General features: G+C 36.4%; 2 protein-coding genes across 2 annotated transcripts; one reads left to right on the top strand and one right to left on the bottom strand.

Annotated features, from left to right (window-relative positions):
* The first annotated feature begins 16,645 nt into the window (after window positions 1-16,645).
* Window positions 16,646-22,213, top strand: LOC113281961 (KH domain-containing protein At4g18375-like). The gene is made up of 8 exons (XM_026530876.1): window positions 16,646-16,792; window positions 17,257-17,985; window positions 18,666-19,115; window positions 19,327-19,572; window positions 19,681-19,896; window positions 20,548-20,606; window positions 20,748-20,847; window positions 21,059-22,213. Exons 2-8 carry the CDS (start codon window positions 17,308-17,310, stop codon window positions 21,782-21,784), a joined length of 2,475 nt encoding a protein of 824 aa, XP_026386661.1. The 5' UTR covers window positions 16,646-16,792; window positions 17,257-17,307; the 3' UTR covers window positions 21,785-22,213.
* Window positions 22,214-23,125: 912 nt separating this feature from the next.
* LOC113281962 (zinc finger protein CONSTANS-LIKE 16-like) lies at window positions 23,126-25,428 on the bottom strand. Its single transcript, XM_026530877.1, has 2 exons — window positions 23,938-25,428; window positions 23,126-23,710 (listed from the first exon to the last, which is right to left on the bottom strand). The coding sequence occupies exons 1-2, from the start codon at window positions 25,105-25,107 to the stop codon at window positions 23,426-23,428; spliced, it is 1,455 nt and encodes a 484-aa protein (XP_026386662.1). The 5' UTR covers window positions 25,108-25,428; the 3' UTR covers window positions 23,126-23,425.
* Window positions 25,429-25,743: the final 315 nt, after the last annotated feature.

The following is a 25,743-nucleotide window of genomic DNA, read 5'->3' on the forward strand; positions in this document are numbered from 1 at the left end:
GAGGGCCCCTATGGTTACACATGTTTTGGTGCAGCTAATCTTACTTGGATATTTGTGCGGTACCAATACTTATTACTTATCGTCATTCTACTGAAGTGGACTTCAGTGGAAATTAATAGGTTTACAGATAGCTAACCGAGGTAGTTCATTGTCTCTGCAGATCAGCTCTGGTGGTCATATTCCTTTTCATCGGAACCTTTATGCTTTGCTAACATGGTTATGGATTGTTCATTTTGTCTATAATTTCATGGGTGCTTCATTACATGTCTACGTTTGTATTGATGCGTCTTTGATTGGTTTTGGATGTACTCAAACGCTAATATTTTTTCCTTCACAGGTAGAAATGTCAATGGTGGGTCCTCAGAGACCACGGACAGGGTCTTGAGAAACCTACAAGCAGCAGAAATTCTGGAAATCCTATGCTTAAAAGCTAAACATCACTTTTCTTGGTATTTTTTGCAGGGTCTTGAGAGTATAATCGAGTGTAAATTTCTTAAATTGTATGACGATTGCAACATAAAATGTTTCTCGCAAGTGGGACGTGCCAAGGGGTATACGGGTATGCAAGTAAGGTATTAGCAGACTTTTCCTACTCTTAGAAGGTTAAGTTTGGTGCTCTAACAAAACATGCATGAATCCTTGGTTTCCACTGCTTTTTGGGCATTATTTCCCAGAGATAATATAAATGCCTGTCAGCAATTAAGGCATTTTATACCAATTTTATTGAACCACATAAATAATTTACTTATATTTCTTAATCGATCACTAGCCTTAGAATTGATCTACCTATTTTTTTGGTCCAAAAATTACACCTTTTTGGTTATTTTTAACAGACTGTGTTTTAGTTTCCTAAGAGCAACTGCAATGGACGAGTAAACCTATAATTATGATCCAGGGACGAAACGCAACGGGACGGAGTAAAGACTAAAATCTGGACCAAAACCAAATTCCAGACCATATTTGGTCTGGGACCAAGACCAAAACTATATATAGTGGAGCGGAGGTATAATCACCGTTTGGCATCGGGCGTATATATAATCTACGCCTGTTGTGAAACGTGCGTAAAGTCACCGCCCCATAAAGAGGCGTGTATATAAGTTACGCCCGGTTCAGGCGTTGATAAAATGTCCGCCCGTTGGGACGTTGATAAAGTTTACGCCCCACGTCAGGCGTTAATAAAATGAACGCCCCATTCAGACGAAGATTATACAAACGCCCCAGCCCGGCGTTGATATTCTTAACGCCCCACGCCAGGCGTTGATAAAGTGTATGCCCCATTCAGGCGTTGATATAGTTAACGCCTCATGCCAGGCGTTTATATAGTTAACGCCCCAGACAGGCGGTGATATAATTAACGCCCCATGCCAGGCGGTGATATAATTAACGCCCCATCCCGGCGTTGATATAGTTAACGCCCCACGCCAGGCGTTTATATAGTTAACGCCCCAAGCTTGAGTTTAAAAAAAAAAAATACTTAGACAAAATTGATTTTGAAATTTTTTTATACCGTTGGTAATTCGACCGTTGAAGAAAATGGAACGTTGAAGAAAATGGAACGTTGGATAATTTGGAACGTTGGAAAGTTTGGAAGACATTTCGGTTTTTTCGGAAGAAACACCTATATATACACATGAGATCCTGTGACATTTTCCCACGACCAATACTTCAAACTATCCACACCAATAAGAAGAAATATTGTTTCTGCTTTCAAATCAGTTGGAAAATTTTCACGGATTCGCTTACAATGGCACCAAGAGTAGCACGAGGTCCAAATTTTACGACAATCGAAGATGTAACAATGTGTAAAATTCATTTATCTATATCTCAAGATTCTAGTGTTGGAGCTGATCAATCAGAGGCGACGTTGTGGACTCGTATCAAGGATGATATTGAACTTCATTTACCTAATAATCCAGAGCGGTCTTGGAGTTCTTGGCAGAAACGATATCAGGGAATAAGTAAAGATGTGGCGTTATTTTCGGCAAAAGAGGCAGAAGTTGAAGGTGAATATCATACTGGATGGGGTCCTGAAAAGAAGGTAAGCATTCTTGATTTTTCCAACCATTGTTTTCTAATATTTAATAAGCGCCCATGTACTTAAGTGTTTTTAAAAACATTAACAGCTTGAAGAAGTTAACAAGAGGTTCAAGGAATGCAACGATGGGAAAAAATTTAAGCACGAAGAGTGCTACCAAGTTGTGTTAGAAAATATAAAATATAATCGACGATCGACTTTTGTATTCGATACGACGCATGATTTGGACACTTATGAGAATAACGAGGAAGATGATGAAGGACCGCAAACAACAACTCAAGGAGAGACCGGTAACGACACAGATGGGGGAGACATAGAGAACACATATCTTCGTAAGATGGGGGAAAAAGCAGCAAAAAGATTGAAGAAAACAGGGAGAGAGAAATCCAGTCACCAAGAGGAATTGATGGGAATAATTATTAAAGAACAACAAAATTTCAATACTCATTACCAAGCACAATCAAGATTCAAGATGGAACAAAGAGCAGCAGAGTTTGCAGCAAAACAAGCTGAACATGCTGCAAAAATAGCCAAGCAAGCTGAAGACGAAGAATTTCGTATCATTATGATGGATCTTGAAAAAATGGAACCTGTACAACAAGAGTACTTCCGACTTCGCAGGGCGGACATAGTTCGGAATAAAAGAAACCAATCTTAACACAAAGGCGGAATAGTTCAAACCTTAATTATTTCTCCTTTAGTGATTAGTAGTATTTAGTATTATTATGTTTTAAATTTCTTAGTATCTGAACAATTAGCATTTATTATGTAATTTTTGGATTTAAATTTACTTCCGTTGATTTGAATTAAATTTCTACTTTTTTGAAACATACGACCTTAATTAAAACTTGAGGATGTTTACATACAAGAGATAATAGAAAGGAAATGACAAACGACAATTTTTAATTCCCATATTCTGCCCATATATATTCGATCAAGTCATCACGCAAGCGAATATGTGCATCTTTGTTACGCATTGCACATCGGCGTTGCTGAGCTTAATTTGGGAAACTCGTCATATTGCCTCTTAATATTAACCGGTGCTGGTTGCTACGTTGTTCATAAAATGTGGCCAGTCACGGGTAGACGCTCATCCTCGACTATCATATTATGTAAGATATACAAGTTTTCATGATATAGGCAAGCACATATGGATTCCACTTTCTTGCAGGTTGTTTGATGATTCCAAATTGTTGTTGAAGTACACCAAATCCCCGTTCAACATCTTTTCTTGCACCCTCTTGCATCGATGAAAATATTTCCTTTTTCCTACCACCGGATGTTTAATGGCCGTAATAATAGTAGGAATCTCTGGGTATATTCCATCACCTAGATAATACGGCATATCATATGAATGTCCGTTCACCTCATAGCTCACCGGCGGTGCTTTTCCTGTTACAAGACTTCGAAAAACATATGAACGGTTCATAACATTAATATCGTTGTTAGAACCGGGCATACCAAAAAAAGCATGCCAAAACCATAGGTCATACGACACCACTGCCTCCAACACGATACTTTCGCTCCCTTTATACGCGGTGTAAGCCCCAGATTCTGCCGACGGACATTTATCCCATTTCCAATGCATGCAATCTAGACTACCCAGCATCCCAGGAAATCCCCGGTCTTTGTTTTGCTTGAGCAACAGTTCAATATCACCAGCCGTTGGTTCACGCAAATATTCTTTCCCATACAATTCACAATCGTCTTACAGAACCTACGAGTAGCTTCCAGCACAGTTGTTTCTCCTATGCGTAAGTACTCGTCTATTGCATCTGCCGCACATCCGTAAGCTAACATTCGTACTGCTGCTGTTACTTTTTGATGAGGGTTTAATCCTAAAACTCCACAAGCATCGGGCTTTTGAACAAAATATCTGTTTGCATTGGTAACACCTTCCACTATCCGGTTAAACAATTGTCGACGCATTCTAAATCTTCTGCGAAAAACATTGGGTGGTTGGTTTGGGTACGGAGAGAAATAGTCGTTCCATAGAAGTTCAGCCCCTGACTCACGATCTCTTGGTATTCTGATACGAGTTTGAGGCCATTTTGAATTTGTAACAAGGACTCCCAAACTAACGGCCATGTTATTTTGCATAATTGCTATTGCATCATCATCCGAGGTAAAAACTACTATTAGAAGAAGAAGAAGAAGAAACAGAAGAGCAATAATGAGCGGTTTTCTCATATGTTCCATTGCTATATGAAGCAGAAGAGATGTATTGTTATTCATATATTGAGTGAAACCAGTCTTTAATTTATAACCCATTTTCAAGAGCATTAAAAAAACCAAAAATAGATATTTTTTTGGGTTCACGCAAATGTGTTTTCCAAAAAAGATAAAGTGTTTGTCAGTGACCTGATATGACAATACTATATATGATTAGACTATACTATATATGATATGACTATACTATATAAGATAAGAAAAGATAACTCCAAAGACAGTCATCTAAATAGTCATAACAAATTAACCCTTCATATTATCATTATCCGAAGTGGACGATCTTGGTGCCACAAAAGGCATGTGCGTTCTCGGATTGGTATTGACTGAGGACATTGTTGAAGCTGATCCTGATTCATACCACTCCAAACTTGTGATGGCAGGGTTTGGGAAAAGGAACCGTATCCAAGCTGAGGTTGGACAGTGTGCGGCATACGGAAAAGAGATAGTTGTTGCTGCAAATCAACGTTCGCATTATTTAGCCTTTGTATTTCTGCTTCTTTCGACATATAACGTCCATCCTCTCCTTCGTTTGTTTTAATGTAAATTCGCGAAATTGTTGATTAAAATCAGCATTTTCTTGAAATAATGTGTAAGCTTCATGCTGTGAAGAAAAAATAAAATATATAAGTACAAATATACCAACAAAAATCGAACGTACAATAAAAAGTCGAAAGTACACTTACGTGGGATAATAGATGTGGAGGAGGGATATGTACATGTTCAACAGGTTGTTCAATTGGGACCGTATACAAGTCACCGACATACCCATATGTTTGGGCTTCCCAAATAGGATGAGTCACGTAATCTTTGGAGTTGGTTACCATTGTCCAGTATTGTAAATATATATCATAATCTTTAACAACTTGCACTATCTCTGTTGCATCGACCAAACCTTCTTTTTTTAGGCGTTCGGCTTGAATATTGCCAATATCCCCTATAACTGTGTGTAGTCTTATAGGAACAGCGAAAGTACAATGGTTTTGCCGCCAACACCTTTCACCAAGATACATGTTGTGCTGTACAGTTAGAAAGGGAATAAGAATTTAGTAAGTATGTTATATAGGAAAAAAGTATGTTTATAGTAAGTATGTATATAGAAAAAAAGTATGTATATAATAAAATTTACAAATTAACTCACAATGCCCATGTAAGAAAATATATCTCGAGTCTGATAGCCGCGTAGCCGTGCATCCCATATCAGATGCAAGAACTTCTCTGTATGATTCCCATGGGCGCCATGTCACTTGTTCAGCAGTAAGCTTACTTAGTAAATCCCTACAACGGAAAATATCATTTGTATTCTTCGGTACATTCCATTTAGAAGATACGGGCCATTTTTGTTCTGTACTCGCCTCTGGGATTTCTGGTCGACATATGCCCAGGTATTCATACCCCCAAAACTACTCCATCAAAATAATTAGCCAATTTAATAACTTAGCAACAAAATAAACAATGAGAGGAAAAATAACTAGATTGAAAGAATACCTCTAATACTTGGAATGGACCACATAGTGCCTTCTGTCTCCTCCCAGATAAACGGAGTGCCGCATACAATTTCGAAAACGCAGCACCACCCCAGTCATACGTGGATACTACATCAAGATTTTCAAAAGCAGCTAACCATCCAGCATCAATATAAGTCTTTGCATTAGAAAAGAAAAAATGTCCCAAAACATACATGAAAAAGGCAATTGCTACTCTATGAGCAAGGGTGCTATCATTTTCAGCCGCAACCAACTTGTCTTCGATGAAATATGACCTTAAATATTTAATTGTAATTGAATTTGAAACCCACGACGGTGCTTTTGGACAGAGCGTGACATCTTGGATATCCGGAAAGATATGCTCACGAACATGTTCAAATTGGTACTTCCCCGAATCATAAGGAACATCAGGCCCATCACCGATACTCAGTCCAGTCAACATGAGCCAATCTAGCGGGGTGAATCCCATCTCACCAAATGGGAAGTGAAAAGTGTTTGTTGTATCCCAAAACCGCTCAGCAATATAATCAACCATTGAATGGTTGGTTTCGCTACATTGTATGTCCAGTAAATTTTGCCATCTCGCTTTTTCAATAATATATTTAGCTCTAGGACAGTGTTGTGAAATAGTTTGATAGTGATGAATTACCGATGCCAAAGATCCACGATGTTGATACTTCAATTTGTGCTCCCCTGTAAATGTGATGTCCGTAGTAGCGTGCGGTTTATCATCTTGCAGTATAGGAAACCTACCTAACCGGGGAATATCAACCTCCTTAATTGTACCAGTAGCGATTAAGTTATAATCCTCTTCGGCTACAGATTTTTGTTTCTTGTTCGTCTTCACGCGACCATTGAAACGCGCTGTGAATTTGTTCAACATCTGTGCACACACAATATAGATGCAGTTACATTATTAAAAGACCAACCCTCATTAACGAATATTTTTATTAGTCCATCACCATTTATATTCCAAATACTATAAATCCTTAACACAAACCATATCAATTCCAAATTCTATAATTCCAGAAACACAAATTAAATCGTCACCGATGCATTTCCAAAATCATTACAAGATTCCACAACCCAATTTAATCACTTCAAGATTCCATAAAAATCACTAAAAAATCAATTCCATACTCACGCAATTAGCTCTTCTACATATGTAACTCCCAAAATTTACATAACTACAATTTACATAACTAAAATTAATCACCTCAAAATTCAATAAAATACAATACAAATTCAATTATTGGTAACCATATTCACATACAACATGCAGAAAACCAATAATTAATCCAATAATTTACATAACTACAATAATTTACAATAATTTAAAATTAATCCAATAATTTACATAACTACAATTATTGATAACCATATTCACTAAAATTAATTACCAACAGACAACATGAAGAAAATCAATAAAAGGAAGCTCTCAATTGAAATAGGTTGATTGAAACAGTTAAAGGGTGAGAACTATTTCCCACATAATCTACATAACCACGGATTTTTACAATACCCAAAAATCCCATCTCATCAAATTTTTACAATAACACTGTGGAAGCTCTAATAAATTTTAGTGAATAGATTATAAATCAAATCAAACTATTACAATACCCACAAATAAATTTTTACAACCACTGTGGAAGCTCTAATAAATCTAACTATTTTAAAAAAAAATTTAACCAAATTTACATAATCATCAAATATGGTTTTTTTCACATACATATTAATCTCTAAAAAAACATAAAACACACATACCCAATTAAATTTAACCAATTTCATATTCATATTTGTTCGTTAAAACCAAATTTTAGATAAACTAATTTTAACAAATAAAACCCTAAATAAATTATACAACAATATGGATAAACAAAAGAGATTAAGAAAAAAAAAACATACCTCTTTTGTAACCCGGGTTCATCAAGTATCTTGGTTTTTTCTTTTCTTTTACTGCTCGTCACTGTGATGTTTTTGTTAAGAAGCTGTGTTTGTGGGCGGTAGAAACAAAGAAACAAAGAGGAGGTAGAAAAGAAAAGAAGAAGACGGAGAAGATTAGGGTAAAGGGAAAGTGAACACGTGGGCTATACGTGGTGGTTAGAGATTGGCCGGGCTTTAATGCCACACGTGCTAGATAGTGTGTTAATAGAAGTCCAACACTATACGTACGCCTGCCATGAGGCGTTGATTCCTTCATTCGCCTGAATGAAACCAAGCGTTGATTATACGTACGCCTGAGAGAAGAGGAGGCGTTGATTATACGTACGCCCCACGTCAGGCGTTGATTATACGTTCGCCTCAAACAGGCGTTGATTATACTTACGCCTCAAAACAGGCGTTGATTATACGTTCGCCCCACGTCAGGCGTTGATTATACGTACGCCTCAAAACAGGCGTTGATTATACGTCCGCCTCAAAACAGGCGTTGATTATACTAACGCTTCATTCAGGCGTTGATTATATGTTCGCCACACCAGGCGTAGATTATACAAACGCCCCTTCTCCGAGCGTGAAATATATGTACGCCCCACAACAAGCGTATTCTTTACCAACGCCCCACAACCAGCGTTAACTATATCTCCGCCCGGCCCAAACGAAGATTATACCAACTCTCCACATGCAAGCGTGGATTATACGTCCGCCCGACTGAATATACTCCACTGCCTTAACGTGACACTACAGACTAAACTCAAATTTGATCGTTTGTTTTGGTCTTTGATCTTTGGTTTTGATCGTACCACTGTGGACGCTCTAAGGAACTCTATACACGTAAAACTGCCAATTTCTGGCTAAAACCTAAATTTTGCATGTAATTTACTTACATAAGGTTCTATTGGTATTAAAGTTTCATTTGTTGATAAAGAGGTCATTATAGGTGTGCATGTTTTCCAAAATTTGTACTACCTCGCCACAACCATGGTATGAAACCTAAAATGCAAAAAGATTATTCGAGGAAATCTATTTAGAGACTTGAGTAGCAGATGTCCATGTAGTTTTTGCATCTTTGTTTTTAAAATTTACAAGTAGCATGTATATGTCACAGAATGTTAACCTACGTATGGTGCATTTTCCTAGAAAATTAATGTCTTTGTGAGAAAGATGTAGCTATGGACATTAGTGGTCGTTCCATGCAGTAATATGTTCAGGTATGTTAGCAAAGGAACATGACAGCAGTCTTGGGTACCGGATCAAAGCCCGAGGAACAAATATACTTGAGCAAGGATACAGTGGAACATAAAACGATTGAGGTAATTACCCATATTGATGTCTGAGCATGCGATGAAAGATTCTACGAAGAAGATAGAAAAAAGGAAGAAGACGGAGCGAAGCACATACAAGTTTGGATATCGATAGAAAAAGGAAAAGATAGAGCGAAGCACGTACAAGCTTGGATTTGGAGTGATGAAATCCTTGGATAAAGCTAAGATAGTAATAGATGAACTGTGTTTGGAGGAACTTGAAAAAACAGTTGAATACGGAGTGTAGACAAAATCGTACTTCTGTGTAGAAAGAATATGGGTAGAAGAAGAAGAAGATGATGATGCTGCCAAGAAGGTGAAAGGAGGAAAATTTTGTTGATACCCATGACTCTACTGATGTTTTCCCTTATGAAATTTTACTAATGAAATCTTTTTCCTGGGTGTTATTTAATGATTATTCTTCAACTATTTTCTGTTTTTATTTTGGATGTACTTAGAACTTTATCTTTATCTTTTTGTTAATGCTTCTTAGAACTTTGTTACTATCTTCTTTATTGGTTAGGTTTGTTAGTCCTTTAAATTGTTTTGTCAAACATATGTGATTAAAATTTTATACAAGAGTTTGATAGAATGTATGAAATTAAAATCCATATAGGTGTTTAAGAGTAATCAGTTATGTAAATCTATACAGAATTGAACTGTTATCTCTACGGAACTCATAAACCTCTTTTTTTTTTTATTTTTATGGAAGCACAAATATGTAACTTAATTGTGTGGCCAACGAAGTTGATGTTAAGTTTTAGTCGATATGTATTTGAGTGCCAATAGTATCAGTGTGCACCATAAAAATCATAAAGAGCTACAAAAATGTTTTAAATTCTAGGTGACAACATTAAGATGCAAAACCAATATAGTATTACTAGAAATACGAACCATACAATACTTTATTAAAAGTATGTATTATGTGAAAAATACTATTTTTATCCGATACTTTACTAAATATACGATGCCAATTGCATCAGAGACCTTAAGTTCAGTTATAGACAATAATTATATTTTTAATAACCATGTACGTGATGTATATTTTCGTATCCGTATTAAAAGTACCAACAATTATATTTTTAATAACCATATATGTGACGAATATTTTCCTATCTTGATAGTATTTCTTTATGATATAAATTCTTGAATAAAATACACGGTAGAGGTATAAAATAAAATACAATGAATGCTAAATAGATTTCTTGGATAACCATAAATCACTACATATGTTTATATATATAAGACACACCATGCAAAGTTAAAATCAACCAAAGAATAACATACTATGTTCGCAGAGGATCAGAAGTAATAAGTAGCGAACAATATGGAAAACAATACTGTGGATGGCGGCGATGTTGAAAAAACAAAAACGTGCTACATAACAATGAAAAGAGTTGGAATTGAGTATAGGCCCTTACTTGGATTCATGAAAAAGAGACTGGAGATATGTAGGACAAATATAAATCGGAAAACTTCTTACAGAATCAGAAGCAAAAAACAACAACGAAAGTTGTATAAGATTTGAACCTTTTGAGTCAGACATTCAAATCTTATAAGTAATGATTTAAACATAGCCTAAAGTTGAAAAGGCATATGTAGCCACACGAAGGAAAAAAAACAAGAGTATGAGCTTGAAAAACTAAACAACATTACAAAACTAAATAAAACTTGGAATGGTACTGTATTTACTCATTTTGACATTGCATGATTCTGATCAAGCTAAAAAGGACAATACCTATATTTCAGCATTGGCATCTTATCTCCACGTGACAATATGATGCTTAAGGATTATCTGGAGAATAAATCATTAATGAAAAACGAGGAGGACAACTCTAATTTACTACTCATGGATATTTACGAGAAAATGATTGCATATTCGGGATACCAGATCATGGAATCCGTATCCGCAGAATGAACGTGCGTCAATATTTTTTTATTCCAAGGGATGAGTCCAAATGAAAATTTGAAAATACATGGCGTCAGTTTATGTAAATACAAAGAAGGCGGAATCAAAACAAATCACAGTAGGCTATAAGACTTAAAACAACATTGAAGACATATGCAGAAACCAAGATTTGGACTATTGAAAGAATATAACTATGCAAGAAAAGTGGAATACCCAAAAAAAAAAGCTTCAAATTTATGGATGAGGCAAAGACATATACATTCAATTTAGAGGATAAGGATGCTTTAATATTATGTTCTTTCATATATAAGAATCTTTTTTAGTTTTCTCAATCTACTTCTTGGTAAGATATCTTATAATCAAGTTATATTATTTCGGTTACTGTTTGTTAATTTAAAATTCTTTGATAATGTTTTTGTTGTAATTATCCCGGACAAAAGAATGAAAATTACCATTTTTTCATGCTTGGTTTTTCCTGAGTATGAGTTATTGGCCTCAATAAGGCACCAGTTATTGGTTCCGCCTTATTTATAGGATGCAATATACATTAACAACCTCAAAAAGCTTTAACAATTGCTTCACCAATTTCGTTAGCTTCTACATTATTCATGTTATCATCCTCATACAACGATAACGTTATTAGCATGTTGTAAATATCTCCACATTTTATGCTTACTATTCAAAACAATGTAGATTTATTGCTCTGATGTTCTTGAAAGTATTGTTTTTTTCGCAAGCTAATTTATCATAGCAGATATTGAATTTTACATTTATTCGTTTTCAAATAAATAATTTAACTTCGATTTGATAACTAAATATTCAAACTAGACTTGGTATTTTTCAATATAAAACATATGTGCATCCACACAAATCACATTATACGTTGACTACCATTGAATCTATGGTCATATTCAATTATCACGGAATCATGCAACTTGCTGAAATAAAACTGATTCCTATTCTACGATATCGTGTCTAAAAAAAACACTGTTTCAACTGGATCTTTAAAGTGCCTAGCTTTAGCCCATTGTTAAGCTTCGGGTCTCCAAAACTTGATGTCGTAGGTTCAAACTCATTTTTTTAAAGACACTCGAAGGTGTAATAAGGTATATGGGTTCTTTAAGGTGTATTAAGGTATATGTCACATTCTTATTACCTGATAGTTAGCTTGAAGATCAATGATTTGATAACGCATGCAGTAATATTTTTGTCTTTGAGTAGCAACATTATCATGCCCGATCAGAGATTAACAAATGATTAGATACATACAAAATCAGTATACTGTTAAATTCTTTTGTAAGGAGGTGTTCTAGGAAAGTCAAAATACTTTATACCTACCTTCAACTGTTCAATGGGTTTGCTTAGGTATATCCATTCTTTATTTTCCGAGTTGAAGTAGTTAGGCGCAGACTTAAGGAAAAGATCATTTACCATTGTTATAAACTGCAAATTTATAGTGTTCATTATAAAGAATTTTATTAAGCCAAGTAGCCACATATGTATGTTGATAATGTCTGCAATCAGGGATCTAACTAAGCTAAATAAAACTATGTCCCATCGCCACTTAGTTTTAAATATGTGAGTTCACTAATTAGTATTTCTTTGCAACTTCTACAATCTCAGTAACCAAAAAGGTTGGGATGAAAGGGTTAGTAGTAGTGGAAAAGATAAGGTAACTCAGTTAGATATAAAATATATATGCACTGATAACCCTGGAATGCAAGCACACCTGGTTGCATTTTAGACCCCTGTAACAATGCGAAATAAAAAATGTGTTTAATTGGTACACTATGTTCAAATAAATATATATGCACTATAAATTGGAATATCGGGTATTAATCAGGTAAAAGTTGGGTAGTGCGTGTATAATAGATTCATCTCTAATAGGCTATAGATAAATACTAAGCCCATTTTGAGTTGGAAAATATAGCACACAAATCCAAGTTTAACATAGTTGTATTATTTTTGGAATCCGAATAATAAAAAATAAAAAATTAGATTCAGTATTTTAAGTTATCTTAAGAAACTGATTTCCTTAATCGGAGAAATTCATACAATTTTAATTATAAGGAAATATCGATTTTCTTTAACCACGCTTCTTTGAGACCTATAAATAGGACACAAGATAGTGTTTTTAGGAGAGTTATTTAATGTTTGGGTCGTAGATGTTGGTATAGTAGAGGATCTGGGTCCTAAGTTTGTCCAATTTAGTGTTTGGGTTGTTGAACTGTTAGTCAAACTAAGTCGACCAGCAATTTTGGTCGTACAGATAACTTCTGTTAATTTAATATTTACAAAATCTACCACTCCATTACATGAGCTTCATCTCTTACCCAAGAAAAAATATCCAATACCACCGTTAAAGCTACTTGTAGCACCCATAAATCGAACTAAACCATACAAAATTGTTAAACCCGTTTCATCACCACCATGGGAATGATTAAGAGGAGGCATACTATGCAAATGGCTACTCCAAGCATCACCACTACCAAACCACTTATACCATCACCACAGCCTTGGGCATGATTAAACGATGACTGTAACAATTTTTACTCCGACCACCACGGTTAGTGCTAAACATCACCGTCGTGAAAATTGGTAGGAGCTAACCACCACTGGCGTGAGTACGATTGAACGGATGATGATGAATCACCACCACCACCACCAGAAAACTTTAGTCTGAAATTATTATTAGGGTTTTTTGTTTGGCTCAATAGGAGGAGGGATTCTTTCGTCTTAAGTATTTGATTCTCCTCCTCTGTATCCATATATCAAAAGTTTACTGGAATATCAAAATTACATATTAACATAATTAGAAATTGGGGGAAAATAATAATTTAACTAAATATAAAATTGGACGAACACCAAATTCAGAACAAGAAAAGATCTCGATATTTCTAAGTTTAATACCCCATTGAGAGTTTAGAGAAAAGTGAATGAACAAAAAATTGGTAGCGAGATGGTGGTCTGGTTCGAGTATACTCTTCAAAGTGATTTTGCCACGTTGAAGAACGATTTCAATGACCACATGTTGCAGTTCTAAACCGTTCAATATTTTAAACATATTACAAGTCCTCCAATCTAGATCATTAAACTCAAATTTTAAAAAGAGTTTGGGATGTTAAATTTGTAAATAAGTTGACTAACGGGTCAACGACCCAAACACTAAATTTGACGAACTTAAGACCCAAATCTTCTACCATACCAAAATCTACAACCCAAACACTAATTAACTCTTTTCAAGACATCTATTAAAGACAATTTTGCAAGTTAAAGCACAAAAATCCAGAGGCATGTCGCCTTTCTTTTTCATATTATCTCATAAAATCCTGACAATGTGTAATTCTTAGTACTTAATATCAAGGTTATGCTTAGTAAATAAACTCTGTAACATGTGAATATGTTCGGAGCAATTACTCGGAGCAATAACTAAGGTTTGAGATCATTATTTTGCGTTATATTTATTATATTTCAACCCTTTGTCTAAATATTTTCTTATTACGAGATCGTGTTTACGTAATATTATCCGATTGAGTTTTATGAATCTAAAAAAGATTGGATTAAAGATCATCACAATAGGATCATATATATGTACAACGAAAAGAGAAGACAAAAAAACACGAGCTGACAAAGTTTAGACAACATCAAAAATTAGACAAAGACTAGAATGGCATCACATACAGCCGATTTTTGGAATTGGATGACATTAGCGAAATCAACAATCCAGTAAAAGAATTCTGCAACTCATCTATTATCACGTGAAAGTAAAATGCTTTAAGCTTATTTACTGGATAAATCTTTCAAATAAGATTCAGAGTCTAATGAGGGGACATATGAAAAAGAACTATAGAGACACATTTGCATCGTCAAAAAAATAATGCAATAATAGGAAGTCGAGCACAATTCAAAGACATTTGGATTTGGTTTCGGGTTAAATGACTAGCATAAGTGAAATAGGATTAAAAGGTAGTGTCATGCTACATTTTATGTTAAACTTTATGGTTGTTTTCATGTCGTTTTTTAATCAACATATATTACTGCTTTCTTATTTTGGATGAACGTGACATACGTACCAATGTAGACTGCAATAGGTATGAATATGTACATATATAGGGCTTTTAATTATATTTTTGTTTGAGATTATTGATTTATATATTTCTTGATAAGGGTTAATTTTTTCGCCTGCAATTTTTCTTATGAGTTTCTGCATATTTTTATGTAGAATCATCTTACTCAATGAGTATTTTTTTAGTTAGTTATTTGTTGTCATATTTTTTAGTTAATATCAAGCCTTTTAACACCTGTTTGTTTGTCGAAGGAATGTGATTTATTGTTCAAGCTTAGTTCAAAATGAAGTGCTATCATATATACTTTGTAGGTGTAATCTTCTCTCTTCCTTTAAAAACCTGACCTAATTCTTTCTACATGAAATATTGTACCAATATTTTTTTTTGAAGCAAGTATGCCAATCTTTGGGTTAGTAGAAACATTATTACATTTTTTTTCCTATCGGTATGTATTTCATGAAATTCTTTTTATTCCTATAATGTAGATGTATTTTAGGTGTTTAATGAGACGATATTACATTATTTTTCCTCGACATGTATTTCATGAAACATGCCGCATCATCAATGCTCTTATAATATACTTTTTCATGATAGGGGAGCATCAAAAATTTACAAAGAATAGTATCATCATAAAATTAACAATAACATGCGAAGATCATTGAGGATCTAAGTAAATTTGTCATCTTTTAACCAATGACAATTGGTTATAATTTGAAATACCGATTAAGTTCCAAATTGAGCAGGCTGATATACTAATTGATTTTAGCTAAATTGGATCTTAGACGTATTGATGCATTAGTGTCACATTGTTGTAGTACCTGTATTCCACTACATGTCTTTTGTGCAGTATCGCCTTACTTGACCATATTAGGATCTCAATCACATGATTTGTAAATCACATATGTTTTGATAAAAAAGACTACCATATTGTACTTTCGAAGTAAAGCGCAACGATTTAATTATTCATAGAGTTGACCCAGTTGAGTACTTTTGTTTTCTCATTTGTTGCTCATTTGTTGCTCTCTTATCGTTATCACCATTACGTACTAACCCAAACTAAACTAATTTATAGTTTCTAACATGGACTCATCCGTTCTTTTGATATCTTTATTTTGGTATTCAGTAACGATGATTGGTTTTAAAAATAATCAGGGATACATATTGACAAAACTAAATCAATCAATTGATATTTTTTTTTCAAGATATATTTTTGTTGGAACCGTGTGCCTAAATATAAACTGATTCTATTAGTACTGATGTATTAGGAGTTTACTGATATTATAGAAGAATGGGAACCCTGGAATGATATAAATTATTTATTGTATAATTGACTAAGTTATAATTGATTTTTAAGCATTTGGATACATTAACTAAGTTGTAGTATTTTTTAATGTATTGTTACAAGAAATAAAGTATGTACGTAATAAGAGAGGTTGAGCCGGGGTCGTAAGGCCCCGGTGATACCTAGTAGTAAAATAGAAAGAGAGGCGGTAACACCAATTGACCAATACGTATATAGGTCCAGCCGGCCGGAGGATTCCTGTATCAACAACCGAGTTACTACCGGTCAGTGGAGCAACAAAACATGCACACGTGACAAATTACAGACATAAAACTTATCAAAACATAATACTCCCAGAAGCACCAAATCAGTCTTTCCTAAAAAAACACAAGGCAAACTGAAGGAAATCACAAACTTACCAGCCCTAAATCCTAAAAACTTCGAGCATCCCAAAAACCCAACTCCATCAAACAAAATCTCATAGCTGCTTTTGATTGATCATGGACCATGGAAACATTCAATAAATCTTCGTCAATTTCATCTGGTATGTACTTCCGTTTTGATTTTCTCTTTACATATTTCCATAATTTGTAAATAATTCTTGTAAAAACCCTAGATTTCGTTTATAGTATAACTTCTCTGAATTTTAGCTGCAAGAGTTGATAGAAACTAGAAAGCAATCATATTTCTTTATAAGCTTATCTCATAAGCCTAATAAAACACCTTCGCATTGTTAGTAACTATGGAAATTGGAAGAAATGAAAAAGGTGGGTTCTAGCTCGTCTTATTACAAACCCTAGAAACCTAATTTTTTATCAGGTGAGTGATGACAAGATTCTAGGGGCAATAGTTTTGTTTCTTGATTATACTCTATCAATGTCGTGTAGAAGTAAAACATTGGATTTTGAATTATTACTCAAATTATTGTTCTACTTTGCAGTACTAATTTTTTGCAATTTGACCAAAATATAATTTAGTTCGGCTACTTTCTTGCTTGTTACTTCACAGGCTACAATCGTGCTTGAATAGCTTGGGTTATTCCGTGTGTTTTATAGTCATATGGGTAAGAATAAGGGGGGGAAGCCGGGTCCTTTCAGGAAACGACCTGGGCCTCCTGGCGTCCAATTTGAGAGAAATGGGGGTGGCTTCAAAAGAAGTAAAAGGTTTGATTCTGGTTTTGAACAAGATTTTGCAATTCCAAGTGGGGAGGAAGAGACAGTATATCGGCTTCTTTGTCCGATCAGAAAGATTGGTAGTGTTATAGGAAAGGGTGGAGGCATAATTAAGGCTATGAGAGAAGAGACAGGAGCGAAGATTAAGGTTGATGAAGCTATTGCTGGGTCTGATGAGAGAGTAATTATTATTTTTAGCCCTGCGGCAAAAAAACCTAGGGTCCTTGATACTACGGAGGAGCGAGATGTTCCTGAGAATGATGTTCATGTTGGAAAAGAACTTGAGGAAATGGAGCCACATTGTTCAGCCCAAGATGCTCTATTGAAAGTTCATCAGAGGATTGCTGAAGACGATGAGCTATATGGTGGCAAGGAGCATGACGAAAATAATGAGGATGATATTGTTACGGCGCGCCTTCTTGTTCCAAGCAATCAAGTAGGGTGTCTCTTAGGTAAAGGCGGGCATATAATTCAGAAGTTGAGAACTGATACTGGTGCAAATATTCGTATTCTCCCTACAGACCACCTTCCAACTTGTGCAATGCCTACTGATGAATTAGTGCAGGTAACCTATTTTTTGCCTTCCTTATTTTCCCAACTTGTGCATTTCTCGTATTTTGACAGGTGAAGGGAAAACCAGATACTAATGTTTTCAGCATTTCGAATTTTAATCTTATTTGAGTTTGGCTTTTCCTTCAATGCGGCAAGTTTTCACTTTGAATTCCTGTTTGGATTTATGAGTTTCTATTCGGCGTGGAGGATAATAAAATTTCTCAGCGCTTTGGCTTCATCTTAGTCAACTGTTCCTTTACTATTAACTTTATAGTCAGTTTAGATGAAAATATTGCACGAAGTGTATTTTGAGTTGGTTGAGTTAATCAAAGTTAGGTTTGATGAATTTTGTCTAATTCAAAAAGTATTAAAGGTGTGCTTGGTAACTACTCTGTAAGACCTCCCTGGATTTGCACTCTCATTAGGTTAGACTAGAATTTTAGTTAGATATGAAGTACTTCATGAGGTTTTGCAGGTTCGCAGGTTCTCGCCTGTTATTTTGTATTACCCTGTTGATATTTCATATATATAGCAAAATCATTCTTGATACCCTTCTTCACCCTTTGTTTTTCATTTTTTGATACTGGATTCTGCAAAATATTGATGCTTAATCTTCCAAAATTTGGTTTTGAAGGTTCCTGCATGGTCTTTGTGGTCCCTAATAATCTCTAACATCTAAAAGCACTTTTGCAGATATCTGGAATATCAGCTATAGCAAAGAGGGCGCTTTACGACATTTCAACTATGCTGCACCAGAATCCGCGCCCGCCAATGAATACTGGGGGCGGTTTTTACCCCCCTGGTCCTCCCATGGGAAATATGATACCACAAGGGAACCCACCATGGTCTCAACGGAATGCTGGGCCACATGGTCCTCCACCGCTGCCTTGGGATGGAGGATATGGGAAGGAACCATCTGGGTTTGGACGAGGTGGTTTCAGTGGCATGTCCTCAGGAAATAATGGAAATGCGTCAGATGAGTTTTCCATGAAAATTTTGTGCTCGGCTGAGAAAATTGGTGGGGTTATTGGCAAGGGAGGCACTAATGTAAAGCAGGTCCAACAAGAAACAGGGGCTAGCATTCATGTATTAGATACATCACCAGATGCAGATGAACGTGTGATTCTTGTCTCATCAATAGAAGTAAAATTTGAACCTCCTAGCTTACAAATAGTATATTGTTATAATTTATCTGTTTACATCTCAATTACATATAACTTCTCCGTTTATATACCAGTAAAATCTAGTCTTATTAAGGATGAAATATTGCTTCGTTGAGTTTTCTCTTGTAAAAGCTAGTCTTTTTGAGTGTGAGCAAGTTTGAACTTGTCGTTGTCCAATTTTTTTTTTCCAGGCTGCGTGGGACCCAAGATCACCAACTATTGAAGCTATTCTTCATCTTCAAAGTAAGACGAACGAAATGTCTGAGAAAGGTAATTTTACGACGAGACTTCTTGTTCCATCAAGCAAGGTCGGATGCCTCCTTGGGCAAGGAGGTCATATAATTACTGACATGAGAAGGCGAAGCAGAGCGGATATACGTATCATCTCCAAGGATGGGAAGCCTAATTGTGCATCTCCAGATGAAGAGCTTGTACAGGTAATGTGGTCAGTCACTGCCATGAGCCTGTGGCTCAGAAGTTTGTCTAGTTTTCTTGTTTGTAATTAACAGTTTTTCTTATTCGATTTTTTTTTCTTTTAAATAAAGATATCTGGAAATATGAATGTTGCTAGAGATGCATTGTCGGAAATTGCATCAAGACTTAGAGCTAGAAGTCTTGAAGGTACACGTGCATCTGCTGAACCTGTTCCTCCTGCAAGGCCTTCCAACAGATTTGGTCCTTCAGAGAGCTTCTTTGAAAGAGGACCACCACCATCTGGCAGGATAGGATCTGGAAGTTCTGGTGGATATGGACATGCTCAGGTATCTTCTTAGTTTCATGGTTAAGCCTCCTAATAAGTATAGGTGGTGAGGTGAGCATCAGATATAGGCTGAATTGAAGGCAAATCATTGCGCTAAACCTCAAGACCATCTTTTAAGAGTATTTTTGTTTTGTTTCGGAAACATCTTCTAAGATGTTCACCATGTCTTCAGCACTATGTCATGCAAGTCTTGGTGGATCCTTGCCAGGGGTGGAGCCAGCCCATGGCAAGGGTTGGCAGTTGCCTTTTTTCTTTTTTTTGATAATGTGGGCTCCAAAGCCCAGTTTTGCCATGTTGCCTACCCTAATTTTTTTTTGGCTCCCAATAGCTATATTCCTAGCTCTGCCAAATGATTCTTGCTGAACTCTACCATCGTTACATTTATGAATATGTACCATAGAACACTGTCACATGAAGATGAATCTGCGGATGAGCTTCGCATGTATAAATCATACTTCCAAGTTATATTATTTCTTTAATGTATATAACTGCTATGCAAGTGATATAAGTCGTTCGTGGATGGCCTGACCCTGGCATCATTGGTCACTACCAAATAAGATTAGGGCACTAACATGTTGGGTGAATCTAAAATAGTTCTTTAATATCAATAGACTATTTCAATGATGGCTGCTAACATGCTACATTCTTGTAGGTCGCTGCACACGAATATGAACCTCACAATTATCCAGTCCGTCCGCCTGCTACAGCTGGGTATGTTTCTTCTACTAGTGTGTTCCCATATGTTTTCAGTTGTTCAATTTATCTTTTTATGTCAGTGTTATAAAATAAAGCACATAAAAGGAAAAAAGAAACTCTGTATTTAGTGATGAAAAAACCTTTTATGGTTTACAGATACCCAAACATAAGCCACTCTATGGAGATCAAGATTCCAAATGCTGCAGTTAGTGCTGTCCTTGCTGCAGGAGGAAGCAACATTACTAATATTGGCCAGGTAGTTTCTAACCCTGTGCAGAAAGATATCTTTTTAATATCTTCAACACTGTTTAAGTGGAATGAAGAGCGTCACACACAAACCTGTTTTGCAGTACATAGACTCGTTCAGAACTACTAATACTCACTGGGACAATGCGTCTCCCTGTAATTTTTTCTTGGTATGCCTCATTTATTTATTTTTCCTAATTTATTTTCATGTAACATTTCAGATGTCAGGAGCTAAAGTGAAGTTGAATGACCAGCCGGGTGGTTCGGAATGTGTTGTTGAGATCCAGGGGTCTTCCGAGCAAATGGATGCAGCACAAAATCTTCTTCAAGCCTACATTGCATCTGCCATACAAAGCCTCAGTTCTCACCAGCATCAAGTCCCTCATCAACAAGGTGGCACCCCTTATCAACAAGCCCCTGTACAAGCCTCCCAGCAAGGTGGTAGTTACCAACAAGCTTCTCAGCAAGGCGGGCCTTATCAGCAAGCCTCTCAACAAAGTGCAGCTTACCAGCAAACGTCGCACCCAGGCGGGGCTTACCAGCAAACGTCGCAGCAAGGCGGGGCTTACCAGCAAACGTCGCAGGGCGGGTCTTACCAACAACAAACCTCACAGCAAGGCGGGCCTTACCAGCAATCGCAAGGCGGGCATTACCAACCAGTTCCACAGCAAGCCGGGCATTACCAACAAGCCTCACAGCTAAGCCCTATACAAGGTCACTACCAGCAAGCGCCACAATCAAACCCTAATCAAGGCTCTTACGAGCAAGCCTCACAGTTAAGCCCGATTCAAGTCCCATACCAACAAACCTCTCAACAGCTGAGCCCTATTCATGGCACTTATCAACCAGCCTCACAACTAAGCCCTATACCGGGCTCTTACCAACAAGCTCCTCAGCAAGGTTCTTTGCAACAAGTGACTTACCAGCAAGGCCCTTTCAAATACTAAGTTTGTCTTAGGCGATTTTTGTAACATATGATATCCAGAATCAGTGGCAGACCCACATAGGTACCACCAGCAGAGGCAGTTGCATGAACAGTTCCGAACATTCTTCAATTTTCGTGGAACTTTAGGTATCATATCTTAATATATGAAACACCCATCCTAATGAAAATTTATAATGACATGGGGTTGAAGCTTTATGACGATAATTATGTACTTATATTTTTTTGGAGATTCGCCTCGGAAGGAAAAGGAAATCAACCATGAGTTACACCCATTCTAGGACTATAGTGAATCGGTTTCCGAGGTCAGTTTCAAAGGTGTCCATGTAACATTTAGCTTTTCAATTTATATTGTAGTCATTTCTATTTCCCTTCATCAGATTGGTTGTATTGTTTTTGTGAACTTTGAGCTGTTGAGCAGTTTATTTGACTACGAAAGAAAATGGCTTCAGTTGTCTTTAGCCTTGGCTGAGGGTTACTCTGAATTGATACGAAAACAATTCTCCAACTTCCGTTTCATACCGAAAAATCCCTATGGGTGGGTGCGAAAGAAAGAGGACGGTTTGACTGAGACTGAAAACGAATAATCAAGTAGGGAGTGTGGTGAAGCAAAGGTCGTTCCATGGTGGATATTAATTCTTCTGGGTTTTTAGACAATGACTTTAACTCGGCTCTCATTATTAAGCTTGATACCGTTTTTAGACAATGATATTAAGTCATTAATATGGTTACTAGTTATGACCCGAGTCTTCCTCCCAAATCTAGTACAGCAGATTTTTTTTTTTTTTTTGCTCGATCAAAACCATTTTATTACTCATTATGGAAAAATACAACCAACTAAAGAGTTTACAAAAAAGAACCACCAAGGCCCAATAAAATGGAAAACTCAAAAGAAAAAATAAGACAAACTCAACTCCTAAAGCCCAACTGTAAAAACATAAGAAAGAAATTTTTAGCAAAACCTATAGTAAATTTGCTCAGGTGATTTCAAATCTGGGATGAAACTTGGTTTTGAATTGAAAATGAGCTTTCCCCCTCTCACCAATCCTGCACCCTTCTTTGCCATGGAGTCAGCAGAGAAATTTACTTCTCTCAAACTATGTACAAGTTGGATATTATTCAATAGTTCCTTTATTCTCTTCCATCTTACCTGCATGAACCAAGGCAGTCTTCCTGACATGTATGCACTCACTGCTGCTTTAGAATCAGAGTTAATACATATATCAAGCTTGTTGTTCTGTATAGCCCATTCAGCTGCGCCTGTAATAGCCATTAATTCTGCAATGTAATTAGTTGCAATTCCTAGGATAAATTAACAGCAGAAACAATTGATCTCAAGAGAGATAAATTTGCAAAGGCAACCGATTGATTGCATTTATTTTCAAAATTTAATGTACAAGAGGAGATTACGAGAGCTGGGAATAAAAGAAGCCCTAACTCATTTCAGTGTTTAATTATCCTTAAACCTGAAACAAGCAAAAACATGCATGCAAGCATGAAACAATATTCAAATATTACCCTATATACTAGAACTAGAAACTAAATCTCATAGGTACATGCATACTAATAGTCTGTCTGCCTTTCAGTGTTGTTGGTAAATGACAGTTAACTAGCTATAGCTAGCTGCAGGAAAGGTTCATAATCATCAAAATGATAAATCAGTACCAACTGAATTTGCCATGAAGGATGATGATGTCCTCTTGACAAACCTTCCTTTCATTCTAGGTCTCTTTTCAGCGTTCAATTTCCGAACTTCGTATCGTATCTTCTTAGAGAACAATCGTGTTCTTCGTTTCTCTCTGTATCTTGACACTCTAGCTTCTCTTCCCCCATCACCACCACTCATTCCCACGTGGCCTCCTCCTGCTGCTCCTCCACCTCCTACGTCTCCGTAGCCATGGTGATGAACCTCTGCATTGCGAGACGTACCCTGTAACAAAATAAACATGAAAATCAGTGAAATTCTAACAAACCGTAAGTAACGTAAAAAATGAAAACACTAATTACCGGAAAACACACATAGTAATATACTAGTACGTAAGTTTATATATATACAGTGATTCAGTAGTTCATGAAGATGGCTTTGTTTTGGATGAACTGACCAGGGTTTTGAAAGTCTAAAAAATGAAAGTGCTGCAATGATTTTAGAGTGCATACCAGATACTCGGGCCAGTAATCATCATGGTTGCTCGGTGGCCGACCTCCGGTTGTCCAAGGTGAACCCTGCGCAGCCCAAGCAGAGATAACTGCTTCATAGTTGAGCCTCAACGATATGGCCTTTGGCGTCTCAACAACTTTGTTATGTACTCCATCGTTCATCATCATAGGAGCAATCGGATTATGAACTACCTTCATGTCCTCTTCTTCCTCTCCAGTTGTAGGTGACTCGTAATCGAAATTCAAATCCAAAGTCTCTCTTGAAAGATCGAATTCCGTGTCCATATGACATGCTACAGAAGTTTCTAGCTCTTCATCATCTTCTTCCTCCTTCACCCTTCCATTGCTTCCAAAACAGCAGTAGTCTTCCTCTTTAGATTCCAACAGACCTAAGCCTTCCATTCCATACGAGTCCTCATCGAGTCCTCTTCCGAGCAAGGTCTCTACATCAGCAGCAAATTCTGTTAGATCCAAATCAGATGGCAGATTCAGACCCGACAGGCTTTCATAATGTTCAGACGCTACATGTTCATATTCTTGTAACTGTATTTTCGACGAATTAATGTTTCCTATATTTGTACCGACTTCATTAGTATTATTAGTCGGTGTAGCAACCACTTCGTTAGACATTACAGATGAACAAAATTCTTCAACGAAAGGATCAAATATAGGAACACGGTAAAGCAGCTGCTCTTCATTCTCATCCGGAGATGTTTCATCACTGCCAAGCTCAGGCACAAGAGGAAGATTACTATTAGCGTTATCATTCATCATCAGAAGATGATCGATTGGTTCTTCCTCAGCCTTAGGTGCTTGTTGATGTTGTTGCTGCTGAGACATCGGCTTCCCATGTCGAGGTGTTCGAGCTTTACGACGGAAACCCTGATGCCATGTTGGTAAAGAAGAATTAATCTCCACCACCAAGTTTTTATTATTGTTACTCCTACCATTAGTATTACCCGTTGGCTTCATAGATGCAGTCTTGAGACGAACTCTTTCATGTCTTCTAGCTAAAGAATTCGCCGAATGAACAGAAGCATCGCAAGCCTGACATAGAAACGCATCATCAGCTGTACAATACCAACGTGCTCTTTTACACATGCAACTATCACAAGCTCTTGCTGTTTTCCCTCCGACGGCGTTTGCCGCCTTCTTATCAGTACTATTCATAACACAACAACAAAATCTTTCTACTTCTTTGATAGAATCGAGTACAGACTACAGATAACTGCTCCAGATACTGAAAACTTCAGAAGATATTATTCATTTATATATATATATCAATGAAACAACAAACATATTATCAGAACTAACTAGAAAAGACTCAAATCTTGTGAAACTTGGAGTTAAAAGGCTGAAATTCTGTGTTTTAAAGTATTGAATTTTTGTTGAAGACCCACAAATTAGCACTTTTGCTGGTAACAAATAATTGAAAAACACAGACTACTTTGTAATAAGAATGCTACACTGCAGACCACCTCTCTCACTCTCATGTCCCATGCTGGGTTATTTTTGGGGGTATCTGAACAACTGAACGGATTTTGGAGTTCTAGCGGGACCCATTTCTAACCCTTATCTCGTTTCCTATTGGTTGAATTTATAATAGTAATCTTAATCTTTGAATTTTCATTGGTTCGACTTTCTAATTCAAGGATTTCTTTGTGGGCCATGACAATAGTAGATCCTTTCGTTTCTTTCATTTTCGGGCTTTCTCTCACTAAAATATGTCGATGTGGTTTCAACGTGATCCCTATTGGTTGATTTTGTCTTTTACCTTTCAATTATTCCTGTGTATAATCGACTCAA

Source organism: Papaver somniferum, chromosome 5 (assembly GCF_003573695.1).
Source record: "Papaver somniferum cultivar HN1 chromosome 5, ASM357369v1, whole genome shotgun sequence".
In the NCBI taxonomy this organism is placed as follows: Eukaryota; Viridiplantae; Streptophyta; class Magnoliopsida; order Ranunculales; family Papaveraceae; genus Papaver; species Papaver somniferum.

Bases quoted from the DNA above. Each gene is read 5' to 3' on its own strand.
- LOC113281961 (XM_026530876.1), top strand. From the start codon at position 17,308: ATGGGTAAGAATAAGGGGGGGAAGCCGGGTCCTTTCAGGAAACGACCT. The intron at 19,897-20,547 runs GTATCTTCTTAG...ACATTCTTGTAG, and splicing joins GTGGATATGGACATGCTCAG to GTCGCTGCACACGAATATGA. The intron at 20,607-20,747 runs GTATGTTTCTTC...TATGGTTTACAG, and splicing joins CGTCCGCCTGCTACAGCTGG to ATACCCAAACATAAGCCACT.
- LOC113281962 (XM_026530877.1), bottom strand. From the start codon at position 25,107: ATGAATAGTACTGATAAGAAGGCGGCAAACGCCGTCGGAGGGAAAACA. The intron at 23,711-23,937 runs GTATGCACTCTA...ATTTTGTTACAG, and splicing joins ATTACTGGCCCGAGTATCTG to GGTACGTCTCGCAATGCAGA.